Below are 22,205 nucleotides of genomic sequence, written 5' to 3' on the forward strand. Positions count from 1 at the left end.
CCTGATTTGTACCATTTTTATTCTTTTTTTTTAAATTTTATTTATTTATTCATGAGAGAGAGAGAGGCAGAGACATAGGCAGAGGGAGAAGCAGGCTCCATGCAGGAAGCCCAATGTGGGATTCGATCCCAGGACTATGGGATCGCACCCTGAACCAAAGGCAGACGCTCAACTGCTGAGCCACTCAGGTATCCCCGTACCATTTTTATTCTTTTCTGTGTTTCTAGCTCATGTATTTATTTTTCTAAGTGAAGTTTAGGCTCATGGTTTCACTTTCTCTCCAGAAGCATCTCAATTGGGTTTATACTGAACAGCTTTGTGTGCTTGGTGCTATTGCAGAAATGAGGGATTCAGGAAGCTCGTACTCTAAAGGAGAAAGAAAGGAAAATGAACCTGTTAACAGGTAATTTATATGTGTTTCATCTAGTTCGGCTCTTCTTTGGATGCAGAAAGTTGAGATCTAGAGAAGTTAAATCAAATGCTTAAGATCCCACAGCTAATTAGTAGCCAAGTTTGGGCTAGATCTCTGGTCTCCAGATGGCATTTATTACACACATCTGCCTTCATGTGCTGCTTCATTTAATAAACTATAATTACGATCTTAAAGCAATACTGATGTTACACGAGTTGCTTTGGGCTGTATCTATGTAAAACTTCATTGAGAGATCCAACCTTTGGGGTATGCCTAGAAAATGTGCCTTGTAGAGACACCTTTCATGTAAAAGAAATATAAATAGGGATCCCTGGGTGGCGCAGCAGTTTGGCGCCTGCCTTTGGCCCAGGGCGCGATCCTGGAGACCCGGGATCGAGTCCCACATCGGGCTCCCGGTGCATGGAGCCTGCTTCTCCCTCTGCCTGTGTCTCTGCCTCTCTCTCTCTCTCTCTGTGACTATCATAAATAAAAATTAAAAAAAAAAAAGAAATATAAATAATTCCAAGTAGCATAGGTGAGAACAATGTGATTTAAATAGTGTTATTAAAAAATAAATAAAAATAAAAATAAATAGTGTTATTAAATAATTCTGGAAAATTACTTGATGAAACAGTGGCTTGAGTTTAGGGGACAAAGGAGTGAATAAAGGTTGAAAAAATGGTAGGATCTGGAGGTTGGGCAGATGGTAAGAGAAACTGAAAAATGTTCACTAATTGGACATGAAGACAGTTGAGTCTTGTTATAGCATCAGGCATCTCCTGTGTACTGTTAGTGGTCGGATGCTCCCCTTGGGACCCGGCAGAAAGCACTGCATTTTCTTGGGTAGAGACAAGGGAAGGAAGCATTGGCAACAGTGGACGACCAGGTGGAAGGCTGAGGAATATAAGGGTCGGCTGGTGGGCACGGTGCGCGAGCCCTGCAGGTAGCGGGCAGATGCGTTTTGGACAGGCCTGCGGATGTGGGGCGAAAATGCAGTGCTTTGTTTTGGAGACCTGCCTGGTCATGACACACATTGTCCTTGGGGAGGTGAGAAGCAGTGAAAGTGTGCATCAGGGCTCTTGACAGCCATGTGGTTGAGTGAAGAGCTGAGGCTAGAGGCAGTAAGTGTTGATTCATTCCAGCTGAGAGAAGTTGCTGCCCTCACTAGCCATTGCTGTTAAAGAGAGGCTTGATTGAAATTTAGGAAGTCAGGTTGGCAATGTCAGGAGCGCTTGGGCTTGCTCAACGGAGTTGGAGATCCTGGAAGGGGGGTGTTAGGTGGGTGTCGAGTGGCCTTTCACAGGCCTTTCAGTAAGAGTACTACCACATCTGTATCTGGGTACACCTGCCCTGCTCCATCAGTTACTCACATTTATCAATACCTATGGGGCACCTATGATGTGACATCATCTCCCTAGTCCCCAGTAGAATGTCTAACCGCTCTCCTGCATGGATGCCCCCCCCCATTCCCATCTGTGAGCATCTTCCCCCACCCATTTCACGCTGCCCTTCCTTGGAGACTCCCTCCTTATCCCACTTGGTCTGTACCCTAGGTGCCTACCTCACTTGCCCCAACCTAATGGCTTTAGGACAGCCTTCTCTCAGTGGGGCTGCTGCTCCCTTGAGCATAGATCAGGGTACTCTTTACATTCCCTTGGTGTCCCTACCAATACACACAGACCCAGCCATGGTCTGGACTTTGTGTAGAGAAGCAGCTGAATGTTAGTAAAACAAAGTGGACATGTTACTAGCAAGAAATCTCAAAAAGCTTTTTTTACTGGATAGTTTTGTCTTCTTTGAAATATATATAGTCAGGTCAGATCATATTCCCTGTATGGTTTGCTTTACTGTTTTAATGCAAAAAAAAAAAAAAATGTTTACCAAGCAAGTGTGGTCAAATGTAATATAAAGCTGTGGCCCGAGAGACCTCTTAGAAGGCAGTTTTAGGAGAGAGGATAGGTTAGGAAAGGGATAATCTGAGGATGGTTTTTGTTGTTTGACTCTCTTTAAGGTAGGGCTTTACCCCTAAACGGTGAATTGGAGCCAAGTGGGGGAGCCAGTGCACAGCCATGACCACTGTAGGTCGTTTCATGAAGACGCAAATTTCCTAGACTCAGCTGCACTTGCATTGGGTGTAGAAATTTGCAAGGTAACTTTGGCTGTTGGGAATCAGTGAAACAGATGGTCCCGCTCATTTATGCATTATGTACTTTATAGGTTATATATAATCAGTACTTCTGCAGTTATTTAAGTGTTTGATTGCATTTTGTTTTTATTATATAAAAATGAAGAGAAACCAGTACAGTGGTTAGCACAAATCTCAGTGTGAAAATGGACATAGATGGAAATCATTAGCTATGGCAGAGACCATCAAGCTGATTTTTTTTAAGCTGGATAATATAAAGAAAAAAATTAAGACATGCAATGTACTAGACATACAGGATTGAAAGATGTGTCAAAAGGCAAAGTCAAATTAGAGATTTTAAAACAAGTTGTAGCTTTCTTGGAATGAGAACCTTCCTTAGACCTGCAACATACACAAACATTTCTGTGTTAGGGCATTTGACTTCAGTACACATTTTCAAGATGATATTGTGTGTGAAAGTTCCATAGCTATATAATAAGTTTTTTAACATTTACACAAATACATAATACATGTCAAGAATGCTTATATAAAACATTCGAGTGCCTTTCCAGTTCACTGTAAAATCAGAAGGTCTGACAGTTGGCCACAAGGCCCTGCCTAGTCTGACCCTGCTTTTGCCCTTCTGAATACATCCAAAACATGCTCCCTGGAACCTTTTCTGTTTCTTTGTCTGGAATCCTCTTTTCCTAAATGTCCTCATGGCTCTCTTTCTCGGTTCTTCTTGGTCATTGCTTACACGTCAACGTCAGTATGGCTTTCCTTGACCACACTGTGAAATAGAGATCACTACTACTTTGATTCAGTTCCTTCATTCTCTTTTTAGTCACCTGATGTAGTACTTTTTACTTGTCTCTCTCTATGAAAAAATGATGAGGAACGTGGTATGTTTGATCAGCTCTGCCAATCCTCTCAGCATGAGAAAATGATGGGGATGTGGACACTTCTCCGTATGGAGATTTGCAAATACAGACTTTTTGTCTCTTTTGTTCTATGTCTTGGGGGTCATCTGGAATCCCCCAACATTTTCTTCTTTGCCACTCGCCTAATGACCATTCATTTGCTCAGTAAATATTTGAGTGATATGTTTGTACCAGGCACTGGGGAAATACAAGAATGAACAGTCTGACGGGTCCCTCGCCAAGTGTAGCTTCCAGTCGAATGGAGACCTGTGTTGGTAAATTAATAAGGTCATTGACAGAAGGGAGAAATGGACTTAAAGTCCCTAACCTATTAATTCTTTGAAATGAAAACAGGGGTAAAGATAGAATAAGCCAATACTGGCCTTGGATTTCAGCTTTTTACAAATAAATGGCTTTCAGAGAGCTTGATAATTGTGATTAAAATGAGGTTTTTCAGTGTGTGAAAATTATCATCATTTTTATTCTTTGTTTTAGAGTTAACTAAATGTTCACAACTTAATAGAAAAGGCAGAACTGGGCAGCCCGGATGGCTCAGCGGTTTAGTGCTGCCTTCAGCCCAGGGTCTGATCCTGGAGACCTGGGATCGAGGTCCGCGTCGGGCTCCCTGCATGGAGCCTGCTTCTCCCTTGCCTGTGTCTCTGCCCACCCCCCCACCTCTCTCTTTCTCTGTCTCATGAATAAATAAAGTCTTAAAAAAAAGAAAAGAAAAGGCAGAGTTGGGTTTACAGATTATAGCTGAAGCTCTCCACTACAAACCAAGGATTACCTCCTGTTTGTCATCCCAGTGTGTCCTGTCTTCATCTTTCCATACTTAAAGAACTTCATCTTGTTATAATTTGTCTTTTCTGTTCACAGTGGACATTTGCTTCCAGTTTTTTATTTCTACAACTATTACTACTGGGAACTCTCTATGACTTAGTTCTTGATATCCATCGGAATGTAGATATTCAGCTATGAGAGATCAGTGCCAAATTATTTTCCAAAGTGGTCAAACTGGTTCAGCCTGCTACCAATAAAATGCAAAATTTATTTGCTCCATGTCCTCACCAGTAATTGCTATTGTTGGACTTCTACATTTTAAACAATCCAGTGATTATAACACTTGTTTCTCATATCAAGGAATTTTACTGTTTAGGTGTGATAATGATATTGTGGTTCTACAAAGAAAATATGTCCACTTTTTTTGGTCCACATTAAAAAAAGGTGTGTGTGTGTGTGTGTGTGTGTGTGTGTGTGTGTGTAGGGATGAGATAACTGGGATTTACTTTAAAATTCTTCACAATGTAAAGCACATTTTGGGGTCTACTGGTCAGATTGGAATACAGACCCAGATTATGGTTTAAATGTTGAATTTACTGTTCTGTAGTTATAAAGAGAATATATCTACTCATAGAAGATACACGCTGAGTAAGAATTCAGGGCATAATTATGATACTCTCAAATGGTTCAGAAAAGAAATTACATATATACACACAAGCTTGCTTTTTATTATTAAAAATAGCCTAGAACTCCTTCACTTCGTCACATGGGTAGCCACTATTAAAATTTTGCTTTCATGTCTTCTCTGCATGCTTCTGCTCACTCTGATTTTAAGCACAAATGTACTGTAAATAATAATTTTTCAACTTTAATTTTCCTGTAATTAAACATTAAATTGAGTTTTAATCCTTGACTATCCCATCATATAGCCTATCCATGTCCACATTCTTGAACATTTCGATTCTTTCAGTTTTTCCCTACTATATAAATAACAAATGAGTAAGCAGGAATTTATAATGTCCTTTTCCAATAGAAAAGAAAACCATCCTTGATTCTGCAGATCAGGTTTCCCAGCTAAGTTCTTTTTCCCTGACACTTAGGACAATTGGAGTTAATTATTTGTGTAATTATTTCTCTCTCCAGCCAGACTGAATTCTGTGAAGGTGGGCTGTTTAATCATGGCTGTATATAAGCAGCACTGGGCACACAGTAGGCTTGAAAGATTTGTTGGAGAATGGTTAAAGTATATTAATTATAAAATGTCATCTTTATGCCACCTATTTTGAAAGGTCAGGCTTCTTTACTCAATGAAGATACCCTACCCTCACCCCCAGCACCCCTACAAAATTCAAGCACTGAAAGTGGGTAGCACTTAAGTAGGAATACCTGCTCCCTCCTAACAAACATGCTATTTTCTCCCACCCCCATTCTCACGATACCACTGTGCAGTTGAGCTTCCATTTTCAGAGCTGAGAAACCAGGGCCCACAGAGAAGTGACCTTGCGTCGAGTCTGCGTTGGGCAGAGACTTGTGTTCCCTGTGTTCCTAGAACCCAGCCTCTCTCCATGTTTCCCTTGGCTGTTTCACTTAGGGATCTCTTTTTTTCTGTATTCTTGTACACCATGGGCTGTAAACTAAGGGAAGGACCATTGTATATGTGGGGTGGCAGAGGCAGGGTTAAAGGACAAATGTCCCTATAATTCGAAGTTTGTAGACAAGCTGTGAGGAGCCACAAGGATTTGAAGCTTGTAAATCCTTCTGACCACCACCTCCCCTGCAGGATGGGAGCCTGAAGTCAGTAATTTAATCAATTAATTAGTAATAAAGATTTTATTTATTTATTTGACAGAGTGCACAAGCAGGGGGTAATGGCAGGGAGAGGGAGAAGCAGACCCCCTGCTGAGCAGGGCAGGACCTGAGCCAAAGGCAGCTGCCTAACTGACTGAACCACCCAGGTGCCCCTAATTTATTTATTTTTAAAGATTGTATTTATTTGAGAGAGAGAGAGACAGTGCATGCACAAGTGGGGTGGGAGGGGTGGTCAAAGGGAAAGGGATGAGCAGACTTCCTGATGAGCATTGAGCCTGACATGAGGCTGGATCCCAGGACCCTGGACTCATGACTAAAGCCGAAGTCAGACGCTTCATCAATTGAGCCACCCAGGGCCCCTGAAGTTGGTAATTTAAAAAAGAACCTCTATATAGTACTGGAAAGGAAATTTTCTTGCATGATTGAAATTCACAACTCACAAACTCACAAACCTCCTTTTATATACTAACATAAAGAGCATTTTTCTTCCTATTTCTGTGGTCCTGATACTGATCTTTTTAATACCAAACTTAAAAATTTTGTGCTTGTTGAGGAACTTTTTTTTATCACATTAAAATGGGGAATGTTATCAAACTCATGTTCTCTATATATTAATATTATGCTCTAATTGACGGATTCTCAGAATCACCTGGGGGCAAACCAGACATCTTGAGTGTAGTCAGTTCTCTCCTTGATCTAGGTGTGTTCATTTTCTGAAAGATCACCAAGCCTGGGCCCTTACGTGTGTGCCTTTCTCTGTGCCCGTCATGCTTTATGAAAACTGTATACCCATGAAGTACACACACTGATGCACGTAAATGAACATATGTGAACTCATGTACGTTCATGTGCACACGCATAAACAAAGGAGGGTGGAGCCCGAGAGCCAGTATTTCACAGAAATTTACCAGCTGGCTCCCATCAGTTAGGATTGGGAACTTCTGGATGGCAGGATAGCTCTCCTGGGGTTCCAGGCTGGGTTTGTCTTGTTGAGCTAATAATGTGGTTGTAAAGTGTACCCTACCTCACCTCTCGTTGGAACCCATACATGTTTGTGAAGGAATTCATTTTAGTAACACTTTACACTTGTATATATCTTGGCTCCTTTATTACTTTGTAAAGGGTTTGACGAGGATATCTTCCCTTATTCTTGTCAAATAGGTGAGGAAATGTGTTTAGCCCACAAGTTTCTTTTTTTTTTTTTTTTTTTTTTTTTTTTAAGCCCACAAGTTTCTGATAGAAACCAAGGACCCAGGGCTCTTCCCACTGCTGACTGGTGTGAGTTTGTGGATGAATCTCAGTGTGTCCCCTGCCCCCCTTTCCTGTCATGGACTGTGGCCATTTGTTAGCGAGTTGGAGACCTTGTTTGGGGCGTAGTTCTTCCTTTAGTCATACTGTAAAAGAACAACATGTATGAGAGCAAATGAAATTATTTTAAGTACAGAGTTGCCTGCTTAGGGACTTAGTTGTCAGGTAGGTTGACGTGGTGTGAGAAATGCAAGGGGATAGTTAGTCACTATGCTGACTTATTCTTTACCTTAGGCTTTGGGCATTTTTAAGGGAAAGGTGGTTACTGTTTTAATTACAACTAAATGTCATTCTAATGATGATCAGTTTCTAAAATATGGGAGATCGTACTTGTGCCTTTCTGGAAGGTGTACAGGTGTATGAGGAGTGGAATAAAGGTGGATTATGTCTCCATTCTAGAGAGAGCATGCACGTGAGCCAGGGTAGGCATGGGGGGTGGGAGGGAAACTCTCAAGCAGCCTCCCTTTTGAGTGTGGAGCCTCAGCCTCGAGTTTATGGCCTGGGCTGAAATCAGGAGTTCGACCCTCGACTGAGCCACACAGGTGCCCACCCCCAAATTTTTAAATTACTCATAAAATGTTAGCCCTGGAACCACTTTTAAGATCATACTGGTCAAGCCACTCATCTGCTGCTGAGGAAAGGAGGCATAGAGAGGCAAGGTGGGGGAGGACTTAGCTGGAGTCCTAGCAGTGGATACTGGATAGGAGGAGGGGTACAGAAGTGCAGATGACATAGGGACAGATGCCAGAGCTGAATTTAAATACATGTGGCTTGTGGAGGGTGTTCATATTTCTTATTTCCACTTGATCAGATTGTGAGACTGGGTTGGATTTTGTAATATATACTGGAGTGCCTGCGGGGGCACTTTTTCTATTAAGTAGGATTTTAACAAAACCACATTAAGAAACAGAATTTTCATGAAGTGCATTTTATTACTGACTAGGAAGGACTGGTTCATTATATTATATTCTGGCAGAGTCTCTGTGGCTTATCTTGTTTCTGGTGCATGCCTCCCACCCCCCCGCCCCCCCCCCCCAGCTGTTCAGATGGATCATTGAAATGTTAACTGTAGTAATATCTGTGCCCACCAGGTGGCATAATTGCTTTACTTAAATGAGTTAAGCTCATTTCTATTCTCAGTGAGTTACAGTGATAATTCATTTCTTATTTTAATAATAAAAGGAGATGCCACGATATTTATCATATTCCTAAAGAAAATTTTGGCAGGATCAGTTTGAGTTATGAGAGAGAAATTGGTGCCATGTTTCCTTTATAGTACTAATGCTACTGCAAATGTTAGGAAAATAAAAATTTTTTAAAAACTGTATTGAGATTATAGCTTTGTCCTCAACCCACCCTATGGTGTCAGCCTTTTGCTCTGAATAGAATATGCAAGATCACAAGGTGTCCTGAGTCTCCGCAGTGTCTAGAGGAGGGAGGAGTGGGTGAGCTCAGGTTACCGTGGCAACTTTCATCTGCATTTTTCTCTTTTTTGCAGTTGAGTTTGAGACTCACTAATGGTACCGAGGACATTTAGTTCATCAGATGGAAACAAGAATATAGAAGCAGATGAAGCCTACTCCAAGGCAGCCATTTGCCTGTTACCCTCGCTTCCCATTACTGCCTTCATCAACCTCAGTTTTATTTTCTTGATTTTGTTCAAGTGCCATAGACTACATTTGTTAGCCTTGCTCAGTTCTCTGTACCATGGAGACTGTTCTTGTATGAGTGCCCTTCTCCCTCTGTGTCCTTTACTCAAGAGATAAGACAGCTTGTAGGGGTTTAATATCACAGGACCTATGGTCACACACTCTGAGTGTATATAAGTCCTATTTCTGCTATTTACCTGCTGTGTCACTTTGAATAAATTACTTCTCTAGTCTTAGTTTCTTTATTTATAAGTGGGAGTGATAATAGAATTATTCGAGAGGATTAAAAGATAATCCTCGTAAAGAGCTTAGAACAGTGGCTGGCACATAGTAAATTCTCAAATATTAGCTATTGTTATTACTTAATCAATATAGCTGTTGAATCTTCAGGAAGCTTATCTTGATTTAACATCATTACCATCATTATTTACTCATTATTTTGGATTCCCATGCTAGTCTACATCTATACTGTTATTTTATGTATTTCTCTTCTCTGTTTCTTGTGTGTCATTTCAAACTACTTCAGGAAGTCAGTTTGTTTTTCTTCTTTATTTTGGGCTGCTATTTAGTACGGTGTGTTCTGTACATAGTAAGGGTAGTTCAGTAAGTGTTTGGCTAGGCTTTAGGAATTTTGTAAATTTTCTTGATCAGTTTCACACACCTTCTACCTTTTAAGTGATGTTACCCCAAAGCATAACTCATTTACCTGTGCTTTCTGTAATGCTAAGTTCTGTTCTTTTTTTTTTTTTTTTAAGATTTTATTTATTCATGAGAGACACACACAGAGAGAGGCAGAGACACAGGCAGAGGGAGAAGCAGGCTCCATGCAGGGAGCCTGATGTGGTACTCGATCCCAGGTCTCCAGGATCAGGCCCCCGGCCGAAAGTGGCACTAAACCCCTGAGCCACTTGGGCTGCTCATGTAATGCTAAGTTCTTGTCAAAAAAACCAGTGGTTTGTACAGTCTGTGTACTTCTTACAGAAGCAGAGTGAAATGTACTTCTGTCCATCATAATTTAAAATCAGGTAGTTGTCCTTGGTTGTTTCCATAGGATATTCAAGTTTTTAAAAATACTGTATTACACAATGATGGAATTTTAAAAAATTTTTTAAAAAAGATAAAAATTTATCTTTTTAAATAAAAGGGAGAGGGGAATTAGGGGAGAGGGAGGGAGAGGGAGAGAGAGAAAGAAAACTTTTTTTTTTTTAAAGATTTATTTATTTATTCATGAGAGACACACAGAGAGAGAGGCAGAGACACAGGAGGAGGGAAAAGCAGGCTCCATGCCGGGAGCCCAATCCCAGGACTCCAGGATCACACCTCTGGGCCAAAAGCAGGTGCTAAACCGCTGAGCCACTCAGGGATCCCCGAGAGAGAGAAAACTTACACAGACTCCCTGCTGAGCACAGAGCCCCATGCAGGATCATGACCTGAGCCAAAGTCAAGAGTTGGACACTTAACCAACTGAACCACCCAGGTGCTCTGCAATTGTTTTTAAAGGAGAGTGTACTTAGTGACATCTTTCTGCTTCTGACCAACAGATTAGAAATGTCAGCTCACCTGCTTCTCGCACCCAAATGACTGTCTGGTTCTGTCCCCTTTGCCCAAGATGGGAAAGCCTGGCGGATGCAAATGACCAGGCCCATCGAAATGTTCTGGCATTTCCTTAAGCCACATGGACTTTGTGTATTGTCCTAATCACAGCTTACTTAATGACTCTCTGCCTATAGTAGCTCTTCACCCCTGATTGGGTTTGACTCTGGTTAACCTTTAAGTTTTTAGAGATGAAATCAAGATTCCAGTTGCCAGAGATGAAAAAGTACTGGAAAAGTCCCCAAGGAACCCTGTGTTCTTTATTTTAGAGCTGTTGGTCTCAGGTAGCTTGTATATCTCTTGCTTCCCTTCCTGTTTCATCCTTCATCCACCACCTGAACTATCTGGTCATCCTTTGTTTTTATGAAGGCATTTGGGAGTGGATTTTATTGTCTTAGGTTAAAGCTTATTTTTGCTTAAGGAAAGCATGTGGGAGGTTTTGAAAATGCACATGTTCTGTTTTCAACATGCCCAGTATACTGGCAGCTGCTAGCATGCTCTGTAAAGGAGCAGAAGACATTGTGCGGTCTAGAAACTGTGGTGGATAGCCCTGTGCCCCTGATTGTGAAAGGGAACAAGAACTGAGGACTGTCTGCATACAGTAGGGAGGCAGTAAGAAACAAAGCTGTCAGGAGCATCCTTTGTGTGTGCACATGGCTCTATTCTGAATTAACTCCAGCCTAAAACATTCCAGGAAGGCTTGTACTCTGCTGTAGTTTTCAGTTGGGTAATGGCGCAGCTTTATTGGTGAGAGCTCCTTCCTGGGAAAGTCAGGAAAGTTGCTAAAGGTAACACAGTCTGAACTGTAGGGTTTACTCTATACCAGGCATCACTGCCTGTGAACTCATTTTGTTTAGAGACAGCCAAGATCGGACCTCTATCTTTCTTATCCATCTTTCTAACCTGTGCTGCCTTTTACTTTGCTAGAAAAGAGCCTTTCTTTTCCATGGCATTGTACACATCACAGCACCCCCAGCATTCATTTAGCAAATTGTTGAATCTTTTTTGGACATTGGACGCAATGAAAGGAATGAAAAAGTGTAGTTTTGCTAATGGGTATCAGATGCTAATTCTTTTGCAAGTTGCAGGGCTCTCCATAATATTATTTTACTGGGTCACACCTTCAGGGCACCTGGTAGAGATGGCAAGTGACTTCCTGTTAGTGGCTCTGATAGAGTTCTTTCTTTCTCTGCTGTAGATTCCTCAGGGTAGTCTCCAGGAAAATCTAAAAGAGGTGTGATTTTAAAGGTTACTTAGTAAGAACACCTCACTGTTTACAACATGGAAAATGTTTGTCCAAACTTAGCTGCAACAGTCAGGATCCACTGTTTAGTCCATTTTACTGTTCCTACCACCAGTTAATTTTTGTGTGAGAAAGCAAAGGAGATGAAAATAGAGTCACATCCCAAGAATGCTTTGGTTTTCCTTGTAATTTTTAAGCTAACTCTGGTTGGAGACCATGAGGACAGGCTTTACTGGCTGTTACCGATGGAGCAGAAAGGACTTACAAGCAAGATAGCATCTGCTCCCAAGAACTGTGGGCAGGGCAGGTTCCTGTGGCAGCCCACTGTGGGGACCCTGCCCCGCTCCTATGGCCTCTGCAGGTATCTGCTTGCAGATCACATGACCGAATAGTGGCTGTGCACACATCGCACATTGCTTACTCAGCTAAGGTAAATAATAGTGTCTGGAAATTTGTATGCTTGCAGAGTTGAGATGGTATAGTAGAAGTTTGAGGTTCATTTACCAAATATCTATTAAAAGAAACAACCCTGGGATCCCTGGGTGGCGCAGCGGTTTGGCGCCTGCCTTTGGCCCAGGGCGCGATCCTGGAGACCCGGGATCGAATCCCACATCGGGCTCCTGGTGCATGGAGCCTGCTTCTCCCTCTGCCTGTGTCTCTGCCTCTCTCTCTCTCTCTCTCTCTCTCTCTGACTATCATAAATAAATAAATTTAAAAAAAATAAATAAAAAAAAAAAAAAAAAAAAGAAACAACCCTTACAGCAGACCCTCTCTGAGATTGACCCTCAATTCACTGTAGATTTTCTCTTTTCCCCTTATATTGCCTTGGCTTGAACACATTTCATTACTTAGTTTTTTGTTTGTTTTAAGATTTTATTTATTTATTCATGAGAGAGAGAGAGGCAGAGACACAGGCAGAGGGAGATGCAGGCTCCATGCAGGGAGCCCCACGTGGGACTCGATCCCGGGTCTCCAGGATCACGCCCTGGGCTGAAGGCGGCGCTAAACCGCTGAGCCACCCGGGCTGCCCTCATTACTTAGTTTTTATCAACTGACCTGCAACCCATCCCTCAGGTTCTAGTGTGTCCTCATGTGTCTGTCTGCTCCAGTGTGAACCTCCATGGCTGCCACATCTCTCAGCGTTCTGGCCAGGTGTGCATAGCCACCTGTTCAGGCACCATCACTGAACATTGCATTGTTTTTTAGAATCTCAGAGTATTTTTTTCTTATTTGGTATAATCTACCCTATTGTGAAGTAATAAGCAAAGAACATACTTTGGAATAATTTCCTACCCCATTTAAAATTATTTTTAATTTTTTAAAAAGATTTTATTAATATTTTGAGAGAGCTAGCACAAGCAAGGGGGAGGGGCAGAGGCCAAGGGAGGAAGAGCAGCAGGGAGTCCATCCTAGGACTCAGTTCTAGGACCCCAGAATCGTGACCTGAGCTGAAGGCAGACACTTCACCAACTGAGCCACCCTATCCCAGCGCCCCTCCTTTCCCATTTTTTTTTTTTTAACTTTCATTTATTTATGATAGTCACAGAGAGAGAGAGAGAGGCAGAGACACAGGCAGAGGGAGAAGCAGGCTCCATGCACCGGGAGCCTGATGTGGGACTCGATCCCGGGTCTCCAGGATCGCGCCCCGGGCCAAAGGCAGGCGCCAAACCGCTGCGCCACCCAGGGATCCCTCCTTTCCCATTTTTTAAATCACCAGTTTCAACTTTTGTGACAAACCAGGGTCATTTAGTTTGTCGTTCACTGACTCCCGGGTAAGTTGGAACTTTACTACAGTGGACCCTTGAACAATTTGAGGTTCCAACACCTGTGTAGTAAAAAATTTACATATAACTTTTGACACCCCCAAAACTTTACTAATGACCTGCTGTTGACCAGAAACCCTGCCAATGACATAAACCGGCAATAAACACACGTTTGTACATTGTCTGTGGTACATATTGTGTTCTCACAATAAAGGAAGCTAGAGAAAAGACAGCGTCATTAAGAAAGTCCTAGGGAAGAGAAAATACACAGAACTGGATTGGAAAAGTGGACACACAAACCTGTGTTGTTCAATAAGCAGCTGTATACATTCTGAGTGAAGTAACTGTCAGTTTCTAAGTACTTTAAATATGAAAAAAAGGAAATAGAAAACCTAGTGCCTTAGTGAAGCTAATACTGAGTTGCACTGTATGTAGTTACAGTTGGAAGTAAATCGACCTTTTGTCAATCGGAAAGTATTGACAAAATCAGTATTAGAATGCCTGTTAATAAAAGAGTTTGAATTCTTTTTCAAAACTGACTTCTTGTTTCTAAGTTGGTTGTCATTTGTGCCATACCTGGGCGAGACAGTCGTGGTGTACTTGCAGAGCACACTGAGACCGAGGAGCTCACACTCCATGAGGCTGCTCTGGCAGCTGCCTGCATGAGAGCGGGCAGGTGACTCTCTCCCTGTTGTTTCGACTCTTGAATTTGGTCTTTGCACCTGGAGGTTGAGGCTCTGGGAGGGGGGAGGGACAGGCCAGTGGGAACTCTTGTTTGTTTCAAACAGTTCTATGCTATTTGGGGTGTTTTTGTTTTTGGACCTTGTTTTATTTTTTGTAAATTACAAAAATTTACAGGGGTATAATGAAGTGTGATTGATTAGCAAGCCTTTTTTTCTTTTTTCTTTTTTTTTTTTTTAAGATTTTATTTATTCATGAGAGACACAGAGAGAGGCAGAGACAGAAGGAGAAGCAGACTCCTCCATGCAGGGAGCCCAACGTAGGACTCGATTCCAGGTCTCCAGGATCACGCCCTGGGCTGAAGGCGGCGCGAAACTGGAGCCACCCGGGCTGCCCACAAGCCTTTTTTTCACCCCTGGAAGAAAGACTAGAAAATGTAGAGAGGAAGTAACTTTATGAGTGTGGTGACTTCTCCTGGAGATTGAGTCTGTCAGTTTTCTGTGGCATTTACCTTAGTGCTTGAAAGCTGGCACTTGTCACCTTGTGTTAGAATTTGAAAGCAAATGCCAGGCACTGGTTCATATAATTCATCTCTTAGATTTTTTTAATATGAAGTGGCTTATTTATCAACTTTGGCTGACACTAAAACCCAAATTTAATATATTTTTTTATTTCTTTAATTATCTTTCAAAGTACCAAAATAATATGTATCATAGAAAATTTAAGTAGGGAATCCCTGGGTGGCTCAGCAGTTTAGCGCCTGCCTTTGGCCCAGGGTGTGATCCTGGAGTCCCGGGATCGAGTCCCACGTCGGGCTCCCGGCACGGAGCCTGCTTCTCCCTCTGTCTCTGCCTCCTCTCTCTCTCTGTCTATCATGAATGAATAAATAAATAAAATCTTTAAAAAAAAAAAAAGAAAAGAAAATTTAAGTAGAACTAAGTTAAAAAAAAAAAATCCGTCTTCCCAGCTAGAGACAAGTACTGCTGATACTTGAGTATATTTTGAACCATTCCTCTTGGGATTTATGTATGTAAGTAAGATCCATAATGGGATCATATTATATGATTGTTTTTTTATTGTCTTTATTTTTATTCTTGTGCCTGGGAGGCCTGAAATTATAGAGTTCTAGTGCTCATAGACATTCCTTCCTGCCCCACAGTTTGTTTACTGGTCTCTTGTCTTGTTTTTCAGTAGATGAATACATTGCCATTGCTAAAGAGAAGCATGGGTACAACATGGAACAGGTAATGACATGGTTTCATTTTGTTGTTAAAAGTGGGTTTTTATTTAAAGGTGGGGGGTTGTAACTAACCTGTTAAATTGTGTTCTGTGTGTTGAGTAGCAGTGCAATTTTTTGGTGATCACCAGCAAATTAAAGCTCTAGTCTCATTTTCCTGCCTGACATGAGTATTAGGGGAACCTTTGATTTCAAAGACACTGGTGTATTTCTGCAGGTTTGTAGTATTTATGCCTCCTGTGGCTCAAGGTAGCTAGCTCCAGGATGCCAGATACTTGGGCATAGTGGTTCCCTATTTGAACATGTGGTTTGTTTGTCATTCATGTATTTTGAATGTTGTTCTTTTTTCCCTGACTCCGTGTTGTCACACTCACACCTAAGGTGTTTTCATATTAATTGTTTTGAATTACTTTCAGGTTGTAAAAATCTGACCAAGATTTTCTTTTAAAAATTGTTTGGAACCTATTAATGAGAAATATACAAGATTAATTTTGCTCCAGAAGTGCGATGATAATCTTATTTCAGCCTCATTTCTAATTACTATTTAAAAAAAAAAAAAAGCATATTAAGTTGGATTAGTGCTTGGGCATTGATGTAGATTTTACAGCCTGTAAGTTACTAGCAATTACCCTCATGACTGAGGGTACCACTAAGTTACATTATATAGAATTGGACTCTTTCTTTTAGCCTTGGCCTTTTAATTATTCCACCCTGGTAGAATTTGTCAGAAAAGCCAGTTACAGGGACTTCTGGGTGGTTTGTTAAGTGTCTACCTTGGGCTCAGGTCATGATCCCAAGATCCAGGGATTGAGCTCCATACTGGCCTCCTTGCTCATTGGGGAGTTTGCTTCTCCCTCTCACCCTGCTCATGCTCACTTACTTGCTCACTCTCTCTCAAATAAATAAATAAAATCTTTAAAAAATATATAAAAGAAAAGCCAATTACAATGAAACCATTCCAAAATCTTTCAAAGCAAGAGATATATGCTTTCTTTTTTTCCAATCCCTACTCATGTAGAACATCACCAATTTTTTAAGATTTTATTTTATTTTTTTAAAGATTTTATTTATTTATTCATGATAGACATAGGGGGAGAGAGAGGCAGAGATACAGGCAGAGGGAGAAGCAGGCTCCATGCAGGGAGCCCGATGCGGGACCCGATCCCGGGACTCCAGGATTGCGCCCTGGGCCAAAGGCAGGCGCTAAACCGCTGAGCCACCCAGGGATCCCAAGATTTTATTTTTAAGTAATCTCTGTACCCAGTGTGGGACTAGAACTCAAAACCCTGGTATCAAAAAAAAAAAAAAAAAAAAAAAAACCCTGGTATCAAGAGTCTCATGCTCCACCTACTGAGCCAACCAGCGTCCAGAACATCACCAACATTTATTTATTTATTTATTTATTTATTTATTTATTTATTTATTTATTTTTATGATAGTCACAGAGAGAGAGAGAGACAGAGACACAGGCAGAGGGAGAAGCAGGCTCCATTCACTGGGAGCCCGACGTGGGACTCGATCCCGGGTCTCCAGGATCACACCCTGGGCAAAAGGCAGACGCCAAACCGCTGCGCCACCCAGGGATCCCCCATCACCAACTTTTAATTCTATTTAGAAAGTGTAAAAACTATTGGGCAATTGGGGCAGCTGGCTGGCTCAGTCAAAAGGGTGTGCAACTCTTAATCTCAAGGTTATGAGGTCAAGCCCTCCATATTGGATGTTGGATATTTATTTACTTAAAAAATAAAACCTAAAAAAAAATTGGTAATTGCTAAATATAGTATGAATTTTTAAGGATTCTGGTCTTTAAAAGTATGATTATTCTCACTTTGGAGTTACAGGAAGTTTTCTCAGGAAAAAAAATTGCTGAATTATCTGTTTTTTCCAGTTTGTCCCTCACCCATTTGAATCCTTTCACCCTTCTGAGCTACCAAAAAACTATTTTTTGAGCTTTTCTGGCAAAAGAATAAAAACAAGTACCTAAAATTTTTTTTTCAAAATTTATTTATTTTAGAGAGAGTTGGATGGAGGAGCATAGGGAGAGAGAGAGGCTTAAGCAGACTCCATCCTGAGCACAGAGCCTGACACAGGGCTTGATTTTACGGCCTTGAGAAACCAAGAATTGGCACTTTACCAACTGTGCCACCCAGGCACCCCCAACTAAGTGCTTCTATAGATTATTTTGTCCTATTGTATACAGAGGCATTCAAGTGTGGTCTTTTAAGAGCACAGATTCTAGAGCCACACTGCCTCTGTCATCTATCAGTATTGGACCATTGGCAAGGACTTAATTTCTCAGGGCCACCCTATTCTAATCTGAGAAGTGAGCATAATGGAACCTGTCTCACAGGAGTCAGCATGTTGGTGGGCGCAAATCCACGTCACTTGCATAGCAGTATTGTCTGCAGAGGAGCACATGCTCTTTTGCCAACCTCATTTCCATTTTAATGTTTCACTCACATCTTTGGTCTAAAATTTCACTTGTACTATTTTTCTAGGCTCTTGGGATGCTCTTTTGGCATAAGCATAATATTGAAAAGTCATTGGCTGATTTGCCCAACTTTACCCCCTTCCCAGATGAGTGGACTGTGGAAGATAAAGTCTTGTTTGAGCAAGCCTTTAGTTTTCATGGGAAAACTTTTCATAGAATCCAACAGATGGTAAGTAAATGAGACCACTGATTTTTCTTTTTTCCCTAGCCTCTCTCCACTGCACCCTACCCAAAGGATAGGGATATCATCCACAAGCATGAATATTCTCATTTTTAATAAAGCTGCCTTTATATAGAATAGTTCATGCTTGCTGTGGGGTAGATAAGAGGCTTCACGTTACAGGAGTGAAGCATTCCCTAGCACTCCCCAGCTTGATAGCAGCTGTCACACAAGCTCTCCGCCACCCTATCCCCATCTCTCTTATTGGGACTTCCCAGATTAGTCTGATGGAAAGCATCTTTGATGGTGGTTTGATTAAGTGAAGCATCTGCCTGGGGAAGGCTTGCTTATCTCTTATACTCTAGAAGGTTGTTTGGTGGACTCCTACCAGGAAAGCTGATGGTTACATGAGTGCTAAAATGAATTTTTAAAAAATAACCCAAGAGTTAGGATAGAAACCTGAGGTGAATACTTGGATTCATCTCAGACTGCCTTAGCGATCTTTTTTGGGCTGAGTGTCACTTCCAGGCCCTCTGCAGTGATTTGGAATGTATTGATGAGAGTTCTCTTTGAATGAATCTCTTTCTCAGAGAAAAGGGCTGTGACTTAGGACTTTTCTGGATGTGTGAGACCACCTTTATTAACTGTATCTAAGAGCACTTGATTTGTGAAGATTAGCTCTAAATCGAAACCAACTCAGTTTTTATGTTTAGCTTCCTGATAAATCTATAGCAAGTCTGGTGAAATTTTACTACTCCTGGAAGAAGACGAGGACTAAAACCAGTGTGATGGACCGCCATGCTCGGAAACAGAAGCGGGAGCGGGAGGAGAGGTCAGTGTCTCTGGAAGTGGTATCTCCCCATGTTGGGGATCTTTTGGGTTACTAGAATTTCTAAGAGCTGATAGACATACAAAGGAAAGGCCGAGTAATTAATTTACTCCAGCGCCTTCCTGCTGGAGCCAGACATACACAGATACTCTTTCACTGATGCTCATGAGCTATGTTAATGCACGTTCTGTTCTGCAGGTATTTTTTCTTACCACTCTTTTCATGTAATCAGTAAGCGTCTTCCATTTGAATGAACAAACTTTCCCGCATATTCTTTCCTGCCCTTAAAGGGTGTTTCCTTTTAATAAGGAATCCATTATTTCCTAGGTTGAATTTTTTTAATATATATATATATATAAATTTGTTTGACGTGTTTTAATGTCTGGTATGTTAAAAAATGACCGTACAGTTTAGATTTCCTTCATCCTTTTTTTTTGACGTGTTTTAATGTCTGGTATGTTAAAAAATGACCGTACAGTTTAGATTTCCTTCATCCTTTTTTTTTGACCATCTGTTTTGTGTATGAGAGTGAGAGAGAGAAACATATTATGATTTCTTCTTCATAAGTTGCTAGTTTTAAGGATAGCTTGATGAGTAGGCTGCATTATAGCCAACACTTCCTCAGTCTTATAAATGACACAGAGTAGTGGGAATTGTGCTGTACTCACATGTAGAGGCAAGTTTGAATGTCAACTTCAGAGGTTGTCCTGTGTGTTCATAGGTGAGTCCATTCAACACACTCCTTCCCCAAGTTTCCACTTCCTTGGCTCTAAAATGAAGAAGCTCAAAGTCCAGAAGGCAATGCATAGACATACTGGCTATAGGTGGCTTTTTATTTTATTTATTTATTTATTTATTTTTTAAGATTTATTTATTCATGAGAGACAGAGAGAGACAGAGAGAGAGGCAGAGACATAGAGGGAGAAGCAGGCTCTTCGCAGGAAGCCCAATGCGGGACTTGATCCCAGATCCTGGGATCACGACCTGGGACCTAAGGCAGGCGCCTTGCTACTGAGCCACCCAGGCGTCCCATAGGTGGCTTTTTAAATCATGTTTTCCACATTTTTTGTAATGTTATCTTTAAAAATTAATAATACAAATAAGGTGAAGAAAGATGGACTATATGATCTCCATAGCCCCATCTCAGGAGAATGTTTTATGATTTTAAATAGAATAAGGTGAGAACAAATAGTATCTCTTTTGGAGAATTCAGATCCATGCGCCCATCTGTAAAATGGGGGCGGTGGTTGGAAGATCTGCAAAGCTCTCTCCAGCTGCAAGAGTCTGTAAAACTGTTGACCTTGATACATCTGCATGTTGTGTGGTCTGCAGCATCCATACTAATGGGTCTGCTTTTGGATCAATATGCTTATTAGTAATCAGAAGTGGCAAATACTACTGAATTTGTTTTGGGTGTTCGATACTTTTTTTTTTTTTTTTTTGGGTGTTCGATACTTTTGATTAAAAATTTTTATTTCCATTATATATTTGGTCTCATTTACTTTTCATAGAGTAAGTCTGTTACTACAGACAAGCATACTCTTACCAAGCTGAAATTAGAGTTAAATAGGTTGGGATTTGTTGTCCTTGAGTATGAAAAGGTAAGATCACCAGCTGACGCCTGTGTCCTCACTTCCCTGGTGCTTTTTCTTTGCATCAGCACCAAGCGTAGGGAGAGGGGCTGTGCTCCCACCTGCTGCAAGCACCTTCCCCGTTGTCTGGATGCAGACCAAGGAGTGCACACCACATGGTGTAGGACCTGAGAGATCGTTGGCAGTAATGGCAGGACCTGGGAAAGAGTTTCCTGAGCCCTGGGCTTGCTCTCCTCTGGCTCTTCTCAGCCAGAACCTCTCACCCCCTGAGGGGCTGCCAGGGTGGATGGGGAGAAGGGTAGCATCGCCACCTGGGTTGGATCCTGAGACAGTGGGGACATTGACATTTGAACACCTGACTGTTCTGCTGCCACCACTGTTGAGTTGGTCGAAACTGTGGGCATACTGGGGCCAGCTGCTCAACTTGTGTGAGTGAACCTTAGTTTTCATATTTTTTAAAGTAAATGTCCTAACTACTACAGAGTTCTTCTAAAAAATTAGTAATACGTGGAAGGCTGTAAACAAAAGCATTTGAAGTACCATGTCCATGTGAGTGTTCTTTTTTAAATTAACCTAATTTGAAATACCAGTCTATGCAGGCCACCCAGAAGAAGGCCCTCTCATTCTCTCACTTGTGTAGAGTCATAAGTGTCTACTCGTGGAACTTGAAATGAAGTTTTACTTGTTGGGAACTTTGTTCTCAGAGCAGTGGGACTTGATTCTGGAGTAATCTGTTATGTCTCATGATCATGTCCTAGCCCACCACAGACTAATTATGGGGCAATGACATAAACATCTTAAGTTTGTTATTCTCAGTGGAGAGTTGTGAAAAAGCTTTTTAAATCTTTTAGACCAAGAGAACTATGGAATTGGTATTATTTTATGTGAATTGTAGAAATGTTTTTTTTTATCTCAGCAGTCTGAAAACATACTAATTTTATATTAAATCTGTCATTAAATCAATTTATTGCTTATATTTGTATATTAAATAGAATTAGTACCAAGTAATCTTTCAGTAACTTGTTCTTGTCTTCCAGTGAGGATGAACTGGAAGAAACAAATGGAAATAACCCCATTGACATTGAGATTGATCAAAACAAGGAAAGCAAAAAGGAGGTATTTTTTTCCCTAGTATTGTTTAGGCAAATAAATTTTATTACTAGTTCCATAAATAAAACATTCCTCTTACTTATTCTATTTAATATATTAAGTACTATGTATAAGGCATCATGATAAAACTTTAAACAATACTAACTTTGCTTTATAGACCTTAGATTTTTATTTGCTGAGAAACAGGAATAAAAGAAGTGTTAACATTACTGAGTAAGGATTTTGTCCCCACTGGGCAGCCATCCTCACTGCCCTCCCTAAGCCACTAGCTCCAGGGGTCAATCAGCAGTGGGATGGTGCTGGTGAGGATTAATTATTTCTTTCAGCCCTCGGGGTGGCCAGTCCCAGGGGCCTGCACAGTGGTTCTGGAGGGGACTGTGAAGGGCAGGCAGGGACTCGGTGCACGTTGTCCTATTACTCAGAACCAACAGTGTGGGTCATATGACCTTGAGCCCCACACATGGTGACCTTTTAGTCTTTCACATCTTAAAAATCATTATGTC

The 22,205-nt window shown here is 41.2% G+C and overlaps 1 protein-coding gene and 1 long non-coding RNA gene across 4 annotated transcripts in view; both read left to right on the forward strand.

Moving 5' to 3' along the window:
* The window catches only part of RCOR1 (REST corepressor 1), a 138,436-nt gene that overhangs the window by 89,837 nt on the left and 26,394 nt on the right, over positions 1-22,205 (forward strand). For all 3 annotated transcript variants that reach the window (XM_025444068.3, XM_025444067.3, XM_025444065.3), the window contains exons 4-7: positions 15,475-15,527; positions 18,019-18,180; positions 18,885-19,003; positions 21,630-21,708. In XM_025444068.3, coding sequence (XP_025299853.2) covers positions 15,475-15,527; positions 18,019-18,180; positions 18,885-19,003; positions 21,630-21,708 — 413 coding nt within the window. The remainder of the gene's footprint in view (positions 1-15,474; positions 15,528-18,018; positions 18,181-18,884; positions 19,004-21,629; positions 21,709-22,205) is intronic.
* On the forward strand, positions 282-9,239 carry LOC125755619 (uncharacterized). Its single transcript, XR_007412580.1, has 2 exons — positions 282-403; positions 8,853-9,239. It is a non-coding gene; the product is annotated as an uncharacterized LOC125755619 (long non-coding RNA).

Source organism: Canis lupus, chromosome 8, assembly GCF_003254725.2.
Source record: "Canis lupus dingo isolate Sandy chromosome 8, ASM325472v2, whole genome shotgun sequence".
Classification (NCBI taxonomy): domain Eukaryota; kingdom Metazoa; phylum Chordata; class Mammalia; order Carnivora; family Canidae; genus Canis; species Canis lupus.